The 20,276-nt window shown below is 36.7% G+C and overlaps 1 protein-coding gene across 2 annotated transcripts in view; it reads right to left on the reverse strand.

Annotated features, from left to right (window-relative positions):
- The window catches only part of LOC126173278 (GDP-mannose 4,6 dehydratase), an 86,937-nt gene that overhangs the window by 18,286 nt on the left and 48,375 nt on the right, over window positions 1–20,276 (reverse strand). For both annotated transcript variants that reach the window (XM_049920945.1, XM_049920944.1), the window contains exon 6: window positions 4,380–4,448. In XM_049920945.1, the coding sequence (XP_049776902.1) occupies window positions 4,380–4,448 (69 nt within the window). The remainder of the gene's footprint in view (window positions 1–4,379; window positions 4,449–20,276) is intronic.

A 20,276-nucleotide genomic window follows, 5' to 3' on the forward strand; every position in this document is an offset into this window, starting at 1 on the left:
GAGCTGTGTCAGTAACTCTAACAGCTCTTGGTAATGGAAAGGTCCATCTGGGGGTAGATAAACATTACATATTGTCATCTGAACTGACATGTAGACATTAACAGCCATGTCTTCTAGTGCAGTGGTAAGGAGCACCAGCTCACTGAAAATATCAGAGCGTATGAAGGTCCAGACACCACCGAACACTCTCTCAACATTAACGTGATTGGTACAGTAGGGCTGGTTGTTTTTTAGAGCAGGGAGATGTGTTGCTGTAAACTGTGTTTCCTGATACGCTATGCCAATTACAGAGTAAGTAGCGATTGAATGACAGAGTTCGGTGAAACAGCAATAGCAGCAATTACAGTTCCATTGAAGGAGCTCAGTTCCATTGAATGAGCTTTGGTATCAGGTCTGAGAAAGTGTCAAATGGAAAATATGGATGTGGATACCTTCCTACAAGGTTGTGTGGTCCAACTGACTGCGTGCAATCGGTCATCCATGTGCACAGGCTCGACTGCAGCAGGGTTGGAGCAGAACATCCAAAGCCTCAGAAAGTAGTTTACCTTTCTGGTTATCCTTCTTATGCTTTTGAAACTTCAATTTCTGTGATGATTTTCCCATTTTATCTTCTAGGAACGAAGAGAACTGTACTTTTCTTTGGCCTGCAGCTTGTGGCTGCTGGTCCTTGTCTTGAGTGGGGGCATGTTGACAAATGTCCTTGTCCCTGATGCCAGAGGATGACTGTCATCTATGGCTGCATCGACAGTGTGAGGATGAAGGAGCTGATGCTCTCTCCTCCACCTATAGGGCAGGCTATGGAATAAGAACAGGCCCTTGAGGTGTCGCGTGCAAGACACTGTCATTGCATGAGGTGTGGACTGTGACATTGTGACACTACAGTCGCAAAATTGGAGACCATAATTAGTCAGATGAAGTCTTTAAAACTTTTTCCTTGCATGTTGATAAGACAGGCGGTCAAGCATTTCAGACTCCTGAAATTTCTTCTCCCTCTTGAACACTAAGCATTGCAGTGAACAAGTGGGATCCAGTTCTGGACAGTTGACACATTGAGGTGGTTGGTCTCAAGGGATGCCCCTGTGGGACGCCCACCCACGTGCTCTACAATAGCCTCATTAGCACAGTTGAAGCACATGTGTCTGAACCTTTGGCACTTAAAACATCTCATCGGAGGAGGAAAATAAGGTCTTAAATGACACCTACAAACCATGACTTGGACCTTCTCAGGCAACGTGTTGCCAGTTAAGGCTAGGATAAAAGCTCCAGTGTCCACTTTGTTATCCTTGAATACCTCCTGCGAACAGAATGGACTCCACACTGTGCCAAATTAGTAAGCAGCTCTTCATCAGTTAACACCATTATTTCTATTGAGCTTGTTATGGGAAGAAATGACTGGTATATCTCCTAACTAGACACAGGCCTGAAGCATGTGTGATGTTTTGGTCAGCAAAAGATCCATTTCTCATCTTTTTTATTGCTCCAACCTCCTCAAACTGATCTTCATTATTTTCAACAAAAAACATTGGCTTCATTCCAGCGAAAGAGCCACTGTCAGTGTGGGAACAAACAAAGATCTCAGCAAACTGTCCATTTCCATTTCTCCTTGCCCAGCTCTCGTCTTGAGGCATGGTCAATGACAGAAATGCCATTGGATTGTAAACTTCTACATTAAAATCACTGTTCCTGATTGATGAGATGGCTATGTTGGCATGGCCACCATTAAGTTCAATACTTTTCATTGCGGATCATGTGCCCTGATGCCACTCACTCCGATCAGAGGCTCTCCCCCTGAGTACCACCTTTCCAAGGCAAAGGCCACCTGGCACAGAAGCCATTGGCTGAAGTCCCAGTACCCCAAAGTGGACAGGCAGTTACTCCTTGGCTGACACATGGAGGTCACAGCTCAGGCATTGGCAGTGCGATCCCTGCATTGTGAAGGTGCTACCAACAAGAGGGTATATGACAATCCCACCACGATGGACTTGCTACCATGCTGGATTTTGGATGCAGAGGTAGATCCATTTGTCTGGTAAATGCAAAACGTAACAGCACACAATGGAGAGGTAGCGCACCACAGTAAGGCGCTCTTCACCAAATGGCCTCCACTTCTGTAAAATTTGGAAAGTGGAGGTCAAATCCAAAAAGGGGACCAGAATACAAAAAGCCAACATGAGTGAGGGGGAAAAAGCATTTTAAAAAAGTGAAAAGAGCAAAAACCTTCAAAAGTCCAAAAACAGTCACCCTCGACAACACGAGGAGAATCATCAACTTTACGTTCTGGTGATACAAACAAACATCGTGGGTGGCAGATGCCACTACAACAACTTGTAAAATTTCGACTTTTCAATTTTAATGTCGGGGTTTTCTTTTTTTAATTCAGTGAATAGTTCATTTAAATTACACAATATTAAGCTTTTGTTTCTCTGAACCTAGTACCATTTTCTTTCACACACAACCTAATCTTTTTCGCCAGGCATCAAACATTTGTTATTGTCATCTTCATAAAACCTAATAATCTTTTCAATTGTATTTTTTATCTATGAAATTAGATACATTTTTCATTTGTAATGCCAGTAAAATGCCCTGCTCTTTCACTATCTGCCTTCAGTTAGTGTTTCAGTATCCCACTTCTTACCACACAAATTCTTCCTGACGATTCTCTTAGACTCCAATCTACTCTTCATAATCTGAATTTATATCTGCTCCTAGGTACACACGATTTTGAAATCTGTGTCTGACCATGATGTAATCCAGCTGGAATCTTCCCACAGCTCCTCTTGTGATTTTTAATAATATACTAACTATTTCAAGCTGTAATTTATTGATGAACTGAATTAGACCCACTTGTCTCTCGTTCCTGCCACCAAACCTTCTGTAACTATGACTGAATATTTCCCTTAATACCACATTTAAATTCCATGTAATTATTATGAATGTCATCTCCCTTTACAGTCTTAATTATCTGTTCAATATTCTCATATACATTCTCTGTCTATTCCATTTTCTGCTTGTGACATCAGCATATGTACCTGAGCTATTGTCATCGGTTTTGCTTTGCTGTCAGTTCTGACAAGAACAACTCTGTCGCTGAACTGTTCACAGTAGCTCACTCTCTGAACCACCTTCTTATTTGTAACTAATCCCACTATTGTTATACCATTTTGTGCTACTGTTGATATTACCCTATATTCAACTGCCCAGAAAATACTTATCTTCTTTCAATTTCACCTCAATGACTCCCCATTATAACTAAAAGCAGCCTTTGAATTTCCTTTTCAGATTTTCTAGTTTTCTTACAACATTCAAATTTATGATATTCCACACTCTGATTCATATAATGTTATTCTTTTATTTGTTAATCAGCATTTTTCTCATGGTTACCTCCTCCTTCGCAGTACCCTCCTGGAGGTCCAAGTGCGGGACAAATCCAGCATATTTTTCCCAGTGGAGAAATCATTATGACACTTTTTCAATTACAGGCCACATGTCCTGTGTATACACCTTTTGTTCTTTAATGCAGTTGTTTCCATTGCCTACTGCAACCTCAAGCCATTGAAAATTATTGATTTTTGTGCCTTTCAGAACAGTTTCCCACCCAAGCGCAAGAAAGTGACTCAAATCAGTGTCTTCTCTTTCACCCTCTCTGAAGAAGTTGTTGGCAGAATGAAGGTGACTGTATCAAAAGTCTCCAGCTGCCATTGCTTATACAAACATAAGAAAGTTTGCACTGGAGGGACCCATTCTGGTCTCTTGCATTACATTCCTGACATATTTGTATCATGTCTTCAAATAAGAAATAACATAAGCAAAATAAAGTTCATCTGAGAGTCTGGTCAGGTCAAAAAAATTTAGAAATTCTGAAATAAAGCCTTGACCCAATATACTTAGACAGCTATATTTGTTCAAACTGAACAAGTACATGATTTCAGGTGTGAATCTTTAACATGGTATGTCAAGAAAAATGTGGAGGGCCTTCACCATCTACTTCTCATAGTTAGTTGTGGCAACTATAGAGCTCTCCAATACATGCTGGAACACTAATAACTGAAACAACATTTTTGAAAGAATCATTTTATATATTTCATCACATTTCAGTCTACCCTTTCCACAAGTAAAGATATTAGAAAGGACTAGACTAGAACTAAGACTGCATGAACTGTATGTTAGGGAGGAAGGAAAATGCTTTGGTAGGAAAGCAATCAGTCTTTTTTACATGATGTGTTAATTGTAATCATTGCTTACGTAACAAATGTTAAAATGTACCTGAGAAAAATCAAACTTTTTATGTAAATTATGGCTCACAAAAAAGGTATTTTTGGAATGTTTTCATTGTAACATATAACTATGACAATATGTAAATTTAACAGTTTTAACCTTACTTTGAAAGTGACTTTTGGCTTCCAACCAAATTTCTCTCGAGCTTTACTTGGGTCACCAAGGAGTAAATCCTGTAAGGAAGAACACAAAACACATCTAAAAGTGTTTCAATTTCAAAGTTTTAATGCACTTCTAAATTAGGACAATATCAGGTATATTTAATAACATGACAAAACAAAACAATATGTCATAAAGATGATATACTACTTCTCTAAGTAACTTAATCTGGGAAAGGAAACTGATCATCACTTGCCAAGCAAAACAATTCTATACAGGAAATAAAGCTGTCATCAAATGGGAGGTTGGCATAAAGATCATAGCTCTTTAAATATAATAAAGAAATAATTTGTTATGCATCCAGATTTGGATTAATTTGTAAGTGTTTCAATTATTACACTAAAATTTCAACAAACTTATTTCCCCACAATATTTCATGGTGCCTCAGAAAAGTTATTCTTAACCAAAATGTGTGTAAAAGTTTTGATGCTCATATATCTGACAAACTGGAGCTTGGTCTGACAAAGATGCCATTCCCATAATGGCAAATAACGGATAGTAATCTGGCTAATTACTGATCATATAAATGGTAGTGTGAAATCTCTATATTTCAGTTACTTTCATCTTGAGGGAGAGTAAATAATAAATATCTATATTTATAGGAAACTATTCCACACTGAAACAAATTGCAAAGGTAGGGCAGACAGAAAAATAGTTAACAAAATTCTGCTTCTAAGACAAAATTTTTATTTTCAGGATACAAAAATGAAAAGAAAAAGTTGTTTGAAAAATATGAATGGTGGTGCAGCTAAGATCAAAGCCTGTTTGGGTCATACAGTCGGGAAGGTGAAATCGAGCCTCATCACTCATAAAATACATTGTATAATAAAGTTCACCAGTCACAATATTTTTAAAGCTTCTCACAATACTTAACTCTCATTTCTTTATCAAATGGAAGTAATGTCTTTCAGATGAAAGAACTGAAGTACAGAAGGATAAGATGTATGTTTAACATCTGATAAGACATTTCTGCAGTAGCAGAGTTTGAAATGAAGATTTACAGTGACACTTAGAATTAGACACATTGCCTCTGGACCACCATTTTGTTAACCCTTCATGCAACAACTAAGGCTCTGATAATTAACCACACCTCCCCCATTATAAGCAGGAAATAGTAAATACACAGCATGCTGCTTACAGAGTGGGGCCACTTAGTCTTACAATAAGGAACAGAGCACGTAGCCCAGGGCATCTTGAGTGACATGCAAGGGAACAAAATCAAAAATCTGTTTTAACCTCTTATTTGTACATATATTTGCAACTCATCAACACTAGAGCTTGTACACCACATATAAAAAATGTATATCACATGACAAATTTTGTGCTCCTGTGGCCAAAACCAGTTCAAACTATCACAGAGTTCTTCCATTTTGAATTAATTTAAAGTGGGATTCTTTGTTCTGTTACTGTTGTTGTTGTTGTCGTCGTCGTCTTCTTCTTCAGTACAAACACGGTTTGATGCAGCTCACCTGAATCAGTACAGCCTCATCAGTTATTAGATCTACCCATCTAATCTCATCCTGCCTTAGCACCACATTTCAAAAGCTTCTATAGTCTTCTATAAGGCAGGGGGACCTCTGGAAGTGTAGAGAAATCCATCCTCCTAGGGGAAAAATCCTGAGAACAAATCCTGCTAGCCCAGGAGCAGAAACCTGCGCAGTGCCAGTAACGTCACCAGTGCAGCATTTATAAATATCAAAAATCTTACAAGCATGCCCCAGAAAAGGATGGAAGCTAGACAGGTTAGTTAAGAAGTCAGCACATAGAATGTTAGAGGTCTGTCAAAACTGCAGTGTCAGAGTTGGAGGAATATCAAGTTGTTGTCTCGGCATTACAAGAAACTACATGGTGTCGAGAAGGAATTTTACAAGTGAATAAAGCAGTAATTTTTTATGGAGGCTGCAGAGAGAATGGAAGGCATAAACATGGAACAGCATTTGTAGTGAGTGACTGTTTGTTAATCCAAGTGAAGAGTTTCAGTGCAAACAGCAAGATAATGTCATGTCTCACTATAGTAATAGAAATCAGTATAAAGGCATGGGACCACAAAGGTAATAGTACAAAAGCTGAGCCACACATGTATCGGATTTGCTATGAAAATAGTAGATACATATAAGACAAACAATCAAGACAGAATTACATAGTCTCTTTCATAACATGAGTAACTGCATAAGGCATCTGCATTTCCTGGATGGAAATTGGTATAAAGGCACCAACTGTCCTGTTGTGTTACTGCACTGTTAATACTTTGTCCAATATTTGTTCTTGCTAATTATCTCAGCAATTCTCTTTGGCATTGAATTTGTTAGAGTCAGTTACACTTGCAGCAAAATTGTCACCCTCTCTTCTTGTGTTGTTCTTTTCAGCTCATATACGACCTTAAATTGACTTCCATTGCAATAACACACCTTGCTGGTATTACACAAAGGTTTTGCATGTGGTTCAAATCTAGGCTACATGCAGGCCAGGCCAAGACATCGATATCTTTATCTTCAAACCAGAAATATACACAGATGCATTATCTTGATAAAACATTAGACTTTCGTCTCCTAAGTCCTCATACATTCTAATCAACTCTGTCTATAGCATCTTATCGTACATGTCAGAGATGATTCTAGTGTTCAGCCAAGGAACTTGTGACTTACCTCTATCATAGGAGGCTGCCCAAATCATAACATTTCCACCATCAAAATTTCTTTGACTTCTTACCTGCTGCTCTGTTTTCAGATCATGCCAATAATATAAAAATCCATACTGACCACCTAAATTAAACTACTTCTCATCACTGAAGATCACTGTGAAGTTCATGACGCATGTTTTTCAATACACTCCATTCCAGCCTGTTTATGTTTGGGTGTTAGAGTGGGTTTCCGCAGTCATTTCTTGAATGCAAGATCTTTGTCATGTGACAAAATTTGTCATACACATTTGGCAGTTAGTGGCAACATTAAGTCAGTAACAAGTTGAGAAGAATATCAGTTTGTGGCCCTTGCTTTATGCAAAAGTAACCCTTTCTATGCTTCATATAATTTTCTACTCTGCCCATATTTTCTGTTCTGTCCATATCATGACACCAATCTAACGAAATTATCAATCACTGTACTTGAATAGCTCAACTTCTTGACAATTTGATGATTAAAGAGTCCCATTTCATTTTACATACCGATTTCTGCTTTTACATCACATCGTAATTGTTTTTCAAATGGCACTGTCACAATTGTGATTTACTCATACACAATATACACTGTCACTAAAGGTGTCTGTTTTCTATCTTCAGTAAAAGATACATACACATACTAACACCACACAGTCAGAGTCAACTGCCTTCATACTGAGTTCCACCCTCTACCACATGAATCACTGATGTCTTGTTATATAATATACTACTGACATTGTAGTGCTTCGAGAATTTCTGCGTAAATTCTAGAATCACTCAGCCTTCTACCGTCTCGAACACAAGATACTTTAAAAATAACTATGAGAGAGCCCATCTACTGTGAGTCGCCTGTCTCTCTGCGCAGGTTCAAAGTGTGTAATAAGAAGACCATAGACATGGCGGTCAAACGGCACCAACAAGTGCTTGCTGGTTACACCATGGAAGCCGTAGTGAAAGAACAAGGAGTGTTTGTGTATTCTGTGCGGTTTTATAACTTTGACTGTTGTAGTCGGAAAAAAAAGAACTGTTCAAATATTGTTGATTATTGTTCATTTTGGACATGGAGAGGATAATACGTGTGTTCAGATTCAGAATGAGAATGGACTTGGATTTTAAGCCAACCTTTTCTTATGTGTAAATGAACTCTGTTTTTTAACCTTTGGACACGCGAAGAGACTTACTTGATAGTGTTTGTTTATGTGGAGAATGAGTTTTGTAAAAATTTGATGTTCAAATATATGTCATGAAATGAAGCAAAAGAAACTGCGTATATCTGCTTATTTTTGTAAGTAGAAAGAGTCTTCAGAAATTCCTTTTCCTAGCAGATATACTTCAGAGAAGAAGAGAAAAGGAAGTTGCAGCAGCAAGTTAACCAGCAAGGAACATTGGTTTACCATCTCAAGTAGGTCATATCATTAAAGAAGTGGGAGTTTACACACATATTTCACCACTTTAAGTCATCCAAAGTGTTAGAATGTGGTGACCTGTGTGAAAGGACAGAAGAAAACAGGAATTCTGAGCCGAAAATAAGATAAGAAGATATTAGGTGTTGTCGTAGCAACCGAGCATAACAAGACAAAAGAACCAGTTCACGGAATTGTATTCAGTCTGAAGCAGATAATGTTGTCAAAAAATCTGCCAGTTAAAACCAAACTTAAAAGTTTGAAAGGGTAGTACTGGTGGTGTTATATGGGACAAAAAAAAATTAAGGGAACCTGTTGATCTTTGAATGGGAAACCATGTGAAAGATCTATGGACCTATCTGCAAAGAGAACACCTGAAGATGAGGAAAGAACCAGAAACTGTATGACAGCAGAAGGAGCTTCAGCACATGTATGTGCATTAGCACTGGATCCAAAGTGCACTAGATCATCTATGGAGGAACCTAAAATTTCAAAGAATGTAACCCAATCAATATTGTCAAAGCTTTCTCCAGATTTACAAATGCTATAAAGATAGGTTTGCCATTCTTTTCATTGCATATACCTACATTTCCTTCCTGAGGTCAGTTTCCACCAATTTTTCCATTCATCTGTAAGCAATTTATGCCAGTAAATTGCATTCGTGAATTATTAAACTGCCTTCTTTGGGATTTTAATTATTCTCTTGTTCTATCATCATTTATTTTCTTGCACTTATTTTCAGTCTTTAAATAAAATTTATGACATATTCATGTGATTCATTTATATGCTTGAAATGAGAACAGAGTAGTACATTGGAGATGAAAAGAGATTTGTGAGAACAGTAACGGTACACTTAGAATATTATATTTATTAATAAAGGAAACATATTCCTTAAATGAGCATGTGATCATTATGGATTTTTGTAAATAAAATACTATATTACAATCAGTTCATTGCTGCTGGTCTCCATTTTTCTTTCATATACTGACATTTTAGGGACACTTTCATTCATTTGTGTTTACCATGTCCTTGCTTCTTTTCACATGCAGTTATCCAATATCTGATGAAGGGACTGGGTCCCATGTGAAATGCTGACAACAATTCATGACGAATGAAAGCAATCATCACAGAGTCTCAGCTTGGAAATTAATTATCCATTGATATCAGATTCCTGTAATAAAATAGTTGTATCCACTCATATAATTTCCAAATCATTCTTGAATCAGAAACATCAAACGAACAATAGATCCAGTACAAATTGAACGAATAATCAGACAGTGAGAGAGAGAGAGAGAGAGAGAGAGAGAGAGAGGATGAATAGCATGAAGGAGTATGTCAAAACACACTAAATGGATAAAGGAAATATATGCATCACATCCACAAATGATAGGCGATTTTGACAATATGCTCCAATGAGGTGAGAGTGGTGTTTGGAATCAGAAGAATTCTAAGCCCTTCAAAGAACACAATGTAGAATATATTAAAGCCATTGTATTCTGCATACTACATGATCACAACACTGGGAACCGGTATTAGACCAGTGTATTTAATGCTATACCACTTCATATTGTTCCAAACCTACAAATCTTATGCTTTCAATGATCAATTCATTTTTTACAAATAAAATATTTACAACTGCACCTGAATTATCCAGCATCTGAGACTCTGGAGAAAACAGTGTAGATATGTTTTCCTTCATGAAAGATAAATGGTCTTTTTATGGGAAAATGTTATACTATTAGATAAAGCCTAAACCGTGATTATTATGCTACAAAAAAGGAAAACCACAGTACAAGCACAACCCATTACCTGCATTTTCAAAGATATGCAATTTTAATTTTACATCCAGTATTGTCACCTGTTAGTAGTATGCAGAAGCAGTAAAGCCTTAGCACATCTAAATGCGCATTTTCTCTCACCTTTGTTAAGATGTATTTTGTCAGTTCATGACAGTAGAGATGTGAAGTTGTACTGGACAGGGTCTGTATTTAAAATGTCAGGTAAAAGGAAAGATAGTATACCTGTCGAGGGAAAGGTGTGTACGAAGGTCATATTCATTAGAAACAATGTTAGAAGTTTTGTATCACTGTAAGAGAGATGAGGGTATTGTTGACATCCAGTGTGCTCTGGGATGTAGTAAATAATCTGTGTGAACTATTTGTGACAATGCAGAATCAATTCAAAGAACTTCAATTGGCTTCAGTGAGAGTAGAGTGATCAAATCTTGCTCAGAGGCAACAGAAAGAATGTAAAAAATCTAAACCATTGGATTGAGCACCAAAACAAACAGCACAAGCATCTCTCTGGATCTACTATTCAAACTAAAGCTTGTATGCAGATTTAATGAAAGATGAGGATGACCCAGCACCTTTCTTGGGCACCTCAGATTGGTTTGATCACTTCAAATATCATTTTTGATTTCACAACTTTAAAATGAGAAGAGGTGGCTGCAGCAGATAAGGTTGGAGCTGAGGAAATTATGAAGAGGTTCAAAGAAACTGACAGAAAAAGACTATATGGCAAAGTAGGTTTTCAACCTTTGTGAAACAAACTTATTTTAGAAACAAACACCTAGCCACACTCATTTCTATACAAGGCAAAACAGGACCTGTATTTATGGCTTCCAACGACTGTTGCACCCTTCTTTTCACTGGAAATGCTGCATCGGTTTACAAATTAAAACCTGTTATGACCTATCACTCTCAAAATCCTAGTGCACTATACTACTGTGATAAGAGCAAGCTGGGAGTTTATTGGAGATGGAATGAGAAAGGTTGGATGACATCTGTTATTTTCAGCGACTATTTGTTAATGAACAGAAAATTGAAGACCTACTGTGAGAAAGAAAAAAATCCTTTCAAAATTCTTCTTCTCCTTGATAATGTCCACAGCCACTCACTTTCCATTACTGGTTCAAATAAAAACAATGAAGTCATCAAACACTACATCTGTCCTGGGAGTTACTTCTACATTCATTTCACATCACTGTTTCAATGAGAGAAATTGCAGACTTAGCACAGGCAGATTGGATTCATTAATGTTGAGGAAGAGGATGTGTGTGACTGCCTCAGTTCTCTTTTTGAGGATCCGACCAAGGAAGATTTGATACACGTTTTTCTTCATGGGACATACACAACTGTTACTCATTGTCAACAATAAAATCTGCTACAGTCATAAAAATTATTTATTTCTAAAATGGAAAGCGCTACCAGGTTTTAGGACATATGTCCCATCCTCAGGTGCATATGCAGAATTTTTAAAAGAACAACAATTCCTGTATACATGGTTAAAATAGTAAATCTAAAGAGAACCAGCAGAAATACTTTTAAAAAACCCTATACACACATTACAATGTGAGTCCACAAAGGCTGCCTAACTAAGGTTAAAATAGATTACAATATATAAAAATGGTGCATCCCTGGTACATGACAGGCAAGAAGAGAACGTCCTCTTCAATCCTAGGTCTGCCAGGAAGCCTCTTACAGAGGTTCCCATTGGAGGAGCAGAAGAGTGGAAACCATTGTTAAATGGAATAAAATATATAAAGAACTCATGGTAGCTTTCAGTGATAATTAAGAAGAAACAGAAGTCAAAGAAGGTCAGCCTGTTAGAAAGCTGACAAATAACTAAGAGACTTGTGGAGGCCTTCAGAATGATCGATGCTCCAATGACAATTTTTGAAGAACATGATCCTGTAAGGAATACAATAGTGAAGCAAAAAGTTGTACATTAACTTAAATGTTATAAAGAGTTGTACAGTAAACTGGCGGTTAAGACTACATGACTGATGAACATTTCTTTACAAAATGAATACCAAACACCTACTGAAAGCACTTTACCTACAAATGATTTGAATGTATGGAAATTTGACATGGAAACTGAACTGGCTATAGCACCCATAGATTCTTCCCATGTACAAGAAACACAGCCCATTTAGGACATAGGTGGACTTAATGGAAGTGATTGTAGTGTATTACTGTGTGTCTGACTATTAAATACTTAAGTGTTTAAATCTTGTATTAAAATGTGTTTCAGAAATACATTAATGTTTATTTTTGGTAAAATCTTCTATTTTAAACCTAATAAGTGTGTAGATGACAACCTAATCCCATATTTTACATATAAAATGACTCAATTTACATAAAATCAGTGGGCAGAGCAATTCTGCGTAACGTAATTATCTTCTACAACGATATTTACCTGTACAAGCCTGCCATAAAAAGCCTTAATATAATACAGAAAAAGTTAGTTTACTTCATATTCCACATTAACCAACATTTAACAATTATTAAATTGTCATAATTTACTTACATACATTAACAAACAAGATTAGAGTTCCTTAATGCACAATAAACTTTTGTGGACTGAATATTAATGAAGGGACAAACATGTTTACCACACTTAAGCTTGAGCTTGTAAACATTAGCAGGTGGTGCAAGATTACACTGTACCATTAACAAGATGGCTGGGCAGAGCTTTCTGCAAATAAGTACAGAGTAAACAGATATGTTTTGAGACTCATGTTCTGATAAAAAGGATTCTACACAGTGAAGTTAATATTTGCCACAAGATGGCTTGTTCATGACATCTTAATAACTCTCAAATTGCTGAAAATTTTTTCTTCTCTGGCAACTGGGTTATAATACAAGATGGCATTGACACTTTTTAATACAAAATTCTTTGGTAATATTATTTTCCTACTACAGGTACAAAAAGTGTTAGAAAGCTACTTCCAAATGACGTCAACATGATGGTATGTTTTATTACCAATGATGACATTCTGTGTAGTTTCTAAGAAAACATGCTACAATGCTAATATGAGCTTCATTTTATTCACGATACAACAAAAAGTTTCTTAAACAATGAAAGACATATGACAACATAATGGCCATGTTTCACGACAACAGATTATCTAGCACAACCTAAGTTTTCAATCAGTTGATAATATCTATACCAACATTTGAAGCTAACTTTGCAATACTTATTATACAGTAACCTTTGTCATAAACTATTATAATGCAACTGCACAAATATTAAAACAGTTCCTGATTTTCTCTCTTTTAATACCTTGCTGGGTTCATGACAAAGAGGAACGTTCCTCTGTGTAAAGTGTATGATCTTTTATATTTACAGTAGGAACAATGATTTAAAGTTGTATATGTGGTGAAAATAATGACTGGAAGAAAGCACCAACACACTCATTAAGAACAGAATTCCGTCAAGCGAAGTAACACACAAAAAATGGAAAACTGTTTCGTGCAGCTGTTAATATTTTGTTCTTCACTGGAGCATAGCGAATATCTAATCAATTTGCGTGTCAACCGAGTGATGCAGTTAATAACAGCGAACAACATATACAAAATTCAGAGCTAACGCACATGTCCTGGTGGGTAATGAATATTGTGATGAAAGTACTTTGGAATCTATGCCACAACAGTGTGTTTGTAAACACCAAGCTAAGAATAATGACATCATACAATTTTATGAGACATTTAGAGAGAGAATTTCAATAAACATTTTCAGACCTGAAAGGAGACACAACCACTGAAAACCTTTTTTGTGCTTCATATGTTCAGCAATTTAGACATAACAGCAATGATAAATGGTTCTTCTGACCATGATGTTCAAACTTCAACCAAACAATCCAAAGTTAGGTATAGTTCACAAAAGAAAAATATGTTACAACAGAACCATTAACAACAATTCAGTTGCTGTGTTTTGAGAAAACACTGCAGATATAACTCTGAGACAAGGTTTACCAAACTATGCACAAAATTTAAATACATTTTGAAATTTTTTATAGCATTTTGAACTGGTTCTACTAAATAAACAAGAATGAAATTATATGCAAAACCTGGCCAATGGATACGTCTTCAGGATAGAAAATACATGAGGAAAAACTGGGTTTAGCACTTCACTGACAGTTCGGTCTCAGCATAAGCTAAGGTTGAGGTTCTCACAAGAACCATCCCAGCAATTAACTTCAACATTTTAGGAAAACTACAGAAAATCTTGATCCGGATGGCCAGATGGTTCTGCCCTTTCAAATGGAAGTACTGTGTAGATAATTCAGAGTAAAAACTACAATCAACAGGTGAAACTTCATTGTCATCAGTATTGTATTATCATCAGTATTGTAAAATTCTATAGTATTTTATTTAAAAATTTGAAACATTTACTTTCCATACAAGAATGAAACCCTTAAAAAAAGGGGGGGGGGGGTGGAACAAAACCCATGAGGTGAATGAGAGTGAGCTTGTATACAGTAGTAACTGAGGCAGAAATGACAACACATTGTCATCATTTGCCACTATATTCGATGATTACTTACTGACAGTTGTAACAAATATTGAACCAACTAATAAACAACAAAATAAAGACGCATTAGATTTACTTCAACAGTCACTATATACTTCACTGATAGAAATTGTGTTTAAAAAGAAACACATGGCGAGTAAAGAAATAATATGTTTGTTACTAACTACAAATTCTTCTGACAAAGACAATGTTTCTAGCAAAGCATTAAAATCTTATGCTGATTTGATGTGACCACCCTAAAGCTATCTTTGTTATTAGTCAATGACAATGTTCATTTCTGACAGGCTTAACTACACCATAATAACACGCTACTACAAAAGTGGAGGTGAGCAAGTCACCCTCCAATTACACTGACATTTGAATCCACCCAGTCTTTTCCTACTTGAACGTGGCCTAAAACAGAAAACTGTTTCGATTTTCTGCACACAACTTGTAAGTTTCATACAACTTTGGCTTCCATAACTGATTCTCAAAAGGGAAGCCATACGTGAAATCACAAACGACAGTCTGGCACAGCTAAACAAGATGTTTATCCTCTTGGTACTTTCCACATCTTGGTAAAGCCCTTTACTTTGTGAACAATAAAATGCTATTCAATAAAGTAAAACGTTAAGGCATCGTAGGTATCACTCTCCCAAAAAGTCTTAACTTCACAACAAATAGCAGATGGCCATAAGAACAAAATGAACTACACAATTAAAGCCAAATTCAATAAGTGAAAAGCATAAAGTATTCAGTCCAAAATGCTTTGGTACTGAACCTGTTACTATTCTTCACCTATGTAAATTGCCTTCTAATGACTTTACACAACTATGCAAGATGTATAATATCTGCTCATTTCACAAGCATATTGTTGATGATCCCAAACAGAACCACCCCAGGCAAAAAACTGATGGTAACTGAATAGAGCTGCAACAAGTTTGCTACAGATAAATTTAAGTCTTTATCCAAAAGAGACTTCCATTAAACAATTTCTAATGCAATAGAACGTCTTCCATGTATTATAAACACATTTTAACAATCATTATTCATTTGGTGTATGGCACTCCATACAGGTTTTCATTAGAATGGTAACAGTGCAAAGTCAACAAATAAAAATGCTAAAATACATTAATTAAAAAATATTACAATGATCATATTATCTGTTCAAAGCTGAGCCACTTCATCTAGTCATATAGGAGAGTGAAATGTGTCCTGGATATGACCTGCTTTGTTGTTACTTCACAACAACATTCGACTGAAATCTAACTGGCTCTATTTATGGAGCATACATACAATTCTTCCATGCCCAGTGCACATACTTTCAGCAGTCTCCATATTTGCTGAGAGAGACCATTGCTGTTTTGGAAGATATGTCCAGCAGAAAAGTTTGCTTCCATAACTCCTCTCATTTGTGTTGTAAATCAAACCCACTCATACAAAGATCCACTGAGGTTCTAATACATGCTTTTCAGAACCAAAGTGTCTGAGGATTGGCTCTGTCTAGGCTTTCATGTACTGGAAGTAGTTGGCCTGATATTTTCCTGAACTGTTGTACCAATTTTGTTCACCTTCTAAAGAGAGGAGGAGCAATACGCATGACTGTTGGAAGCTGGAACATACAGGTGGACTGAGTACAGCTTGTGATGATTTCAACTGTTGAGTTCAGATAGGTGTCAAGTGTTTGTATATGCCTGCCATGCAGCCACACAGGTGCTGCACACCTTGCTGTTTTGTGGACAATATCTAAAAGCTGAGCAGCACAAGCTGTTTGCAATTGTTCTCACAGAGTCTATAAGATGACTTTCCTTATGGGTACCAACTAAAATGTTGATAAGACATTGATTGTAGACCAAAGACCTGTACAGAATAACTTTCATACATTTTGTGGTAGGATAATGTTAAGAAAAGTATTTTAGAAATTCAGTGGTTAGTAAGTCCACTTGCTATTAAATAAAATGAAATGTTTAGGTTCCCAGAGTTCAGAGATCACCACTCAATAATGTTTTCATGGGCTCTTCTATACACGTCAACTGCCTGCTATGTCCATGTTGTCAGCTTAATCAAATTGTACTGTTGTGGTTTCTGGCCTGTCAGCAACTTACGTGTACAGGATGGAGCTTAGAGGCAAGCCTTTCTTCAAATGTCTCACTTTTCTGTTATGGTTGCACACAATCTCTTGAAATAGTATGATGATCAATTTTCAAAACAGTAAAAAGTAGCAATCAGTCATCGTTTCCATTCTAGATTTATTAGAGCAGATCCAGATTTCAGTAAGTAACTAGCAATTATCAAAATAGTATTTTGGATTTGTTATACATGCTATAGTACATCTACACCTGTTGTTCAGGCTCTTGCCACAGTTACTTAAAGACAAAGGAATAGTTCAGGAAGTTACTGACCAGTTCTACTTCAGAGTGAATGCTATGAATTCTTGAAAAGGGAAGGCAATTTGATGGCGTATGTTGACCAGCATATGATTCAATAACTGGGCCAATACCTTATTCCATATAATGTGCAAAAATCTTTAGTCCATGGTTACACATTGCACCATATGGTGCCATTAGTTCTACCATGCTGACAATGTTTCAAGGCCTGCTTAAAATTTCCCATTTATTTAGATGGCAACACACATCTTTGCAGCTATTTCTCACATGGCAGCCAGCTTCATCAGCTCGATATGATAACAGTACGTTCACTGATCTTCTCATTTATTCTTGCTATAAATACCTTTTCCCAGAATTTATAGCATTCCCTCTGGAGTGGAACTGCTCAATAACTTTGTGCCCTATTCCTTTGCTTTCCAGGCTTAAGACAGCTAAGATCTTTGTCTTTCCAAATCAGTTAGGAATTGGGTCACTATTACATATATCAGAGAAGAAATTAGCAATTAATCTCCTTTCACGGGAATCAGTATTAATGGGAAATTCCATATTCTGTCAACTCATGAAGCTTATTTGTCCTCATTTATTTTCATACCTTGATGCTCTACTTCATTAGAAAGCAGAAATGCTTCAAAAAAACTTACTTTTGAAGTTACTCAACTTGTATTTTACCTCAGTGGGTTCATGAAAGATTTGTCTACATGTAAAACTCCTTGGAGTTTGTCAATACATGAACAAAATTACCTAGAAGCTCAGTCCAGAATGTTTTTCACTTATAAGTATTACTCACAGTGCTGGCATAAAGATCAGGGCACTGACTTACACGCATGATTTCACTCCCTGATTTATGGAATTATCTACTGCGATAATGCAGGTGAAGTATAGAAAGTATTTATTCAGTTAAAATGAGTAGTAAGAGGATTGTGCAATGTAGACGACTGTATTTGAAGTTAAAAATAAGTTACAGTGTAATTTTGATTTATACAAGCACAATACATGGTTCAAAAATAGGTTCAATGCAGGTAGTTCTCCCTCACTTACAGATCATAGTGGGATTCTATATTTCAGCAGAAGGTTCATGAACAAGCTCCCATTGGAAAAACCAAGAACTGGAGAATACCTAAAAGTCTAAAAACATTTAAAATGTGGTTTATTAATTTAATTATCCACACTCAACTGCTGAGGATCTTGTTACATGCTTTATATGAAACTATATTCACCGTTACAAGCATTATTAATGTTTTTTTTATATAAATATCAATGAGGTCATATAAATATTACATTAGCAGTGAGACATAAACAGCAATTACTTAATATTTAGCAAGGAAATCAGCAGCCGTTTGAATGTAGTGCATTGTTAACATATCTTGCAAGTTTAGTTTCTAACACCAGCTTCTCTTTTGTTAATGAATACGTAGACTAAAGATCCTCCTTCACAATGGGCCTTACAGAACACAGTGAATGAATGAATGAATGAATAAATGAACCAAGGTCATTACAATGACATGTCTTCACATATTCTTCACTGTAAAAATGAAGTTCTTTTACACAAACAGTTTTCCACTGACATAAACAAATACTCTCTCTCTCTCTCTCTCTCTCTCTCTCTCTCTCTCTCTCTCTCTCTAAACCACCTTTCCGGACCACAATCCAAGATAAAAAAAAGACCACCATGAAGGAATTATCCAAATGGGACAGAAATCACTAGATGTGATGCATATGTACGCACAAACAAATGATTACAATTTCAGAAAAATTGGACAATTTGTTAAAGAGAAAGAGCTCCACAAATTGAGCAAGTCAATAATGTGTTGACCCACCTCTGGGCCTTATGCAAGAAGTTATCCAGCTTGGCACTGACTGATAAAATTGTTGGATGTCCTCCTGAGGGATATCATGCTAAATTCTTTCCAGTTGGTGCTTTATATCAACAAAATCCTGAAATAGTTGGAGGGCCCTGCCCATAACACTCCAAATGATCTCAATTGAGGAGAGATCCAGAGGCCTTGCTGGCCGAGGTAGTGGCTTACAAGCAGTAAAAACTCTCACCATGTACAGGAGGGTATTATTTTACTGAAATGTAAGCCCAAGATGGCTTGCCATGAAGTGCAACAAAAGGGACATAGAATATTGTTGACATACTGCTGTGCTGCAAGGATGCGGATGACAATCAAAACGGTCCTGCTATGAAAAGAAATTGCACCCTGGACTATCACTCTTAGTTGTCAGCCCTGGAATTTCACTAACTGGAATACAATTGTCTTCAGTGGTGAGTCCCATTTTGAACTTAGCCCCCACAACCACCAAAGACATGTCTGGAGATGCTCCAAGCAGTGGTAGCATACCAAACTGTCAATACAGCTAGACAACCAGGAGTGATGGTCTAGGATAACATTTCTTTTCTTAGCAGGACCTCTTTGGTTGTTATCAGTGGTATCCTTATGGCACAGTGGTACGTCAACAATATTCTATGCCCTTCTTTGTTTGTAAGCTACCCTGGGCATACATTTCAGCCCATCCACACATGGTGAGAGTTTCTACCAATGACTTTGTTCTTAGCTAACTCTATGTTGGCCAACAAGGTCACTGGATCTCTCCCCAACTGAGAACATATGGAGCTTTATGGGCAGGGTCCTCCAATCATCTCAGAATTCTGACAATTTAATGCGCCAACTGGACAGCAGTTGTCACGATATCCTCCAGGAGGACATCTTCCAGCTCTATTAATCAATGCAAAGTCAAATAACTGCTTCGATATGGGCCAGCCAAGTGGACCAACACATTATTGACTTGCTCAATTTGTGGAGCTCTTTTCTTGAATGAATCATCCAGTTTTTCTGAAATTGTAATCATCTATTTGTATGTACATGTACACCACTTCAACTAATCTCCATTATCACATTCAGATAGTTCCTTCATAGTGCATCTCATTTTTTTAGTGTACTTTAACAAAAAAATAGATACAATGCTGTAAATTGCCTGTTACTTTGTCAACAGTAGGACTGTGGGGTTATTTCTTAACCAAAATAATTTTGTATTTTTGCAGAGACGGATTTGTGCTAAGCATCAGATATCGAAATATAAACTAGGTCAACAAATTTA

This window comes from Schistocerca cancellata, chromosome 1 (genome assembly GCF_023864275.1).
Source record: "Schistocerca cancellata isolate TAMUIC-IGC-003103 chromosome 1, iqSchCanc2.1, whole genome shotgun sequence".
NCBI classification, from domain to species: Eukaryota; Metazoa; Arthropoda; class Insecta; order Orthoptera; family Acrididae; genus Schistocerca; species Schistocerca cancellata.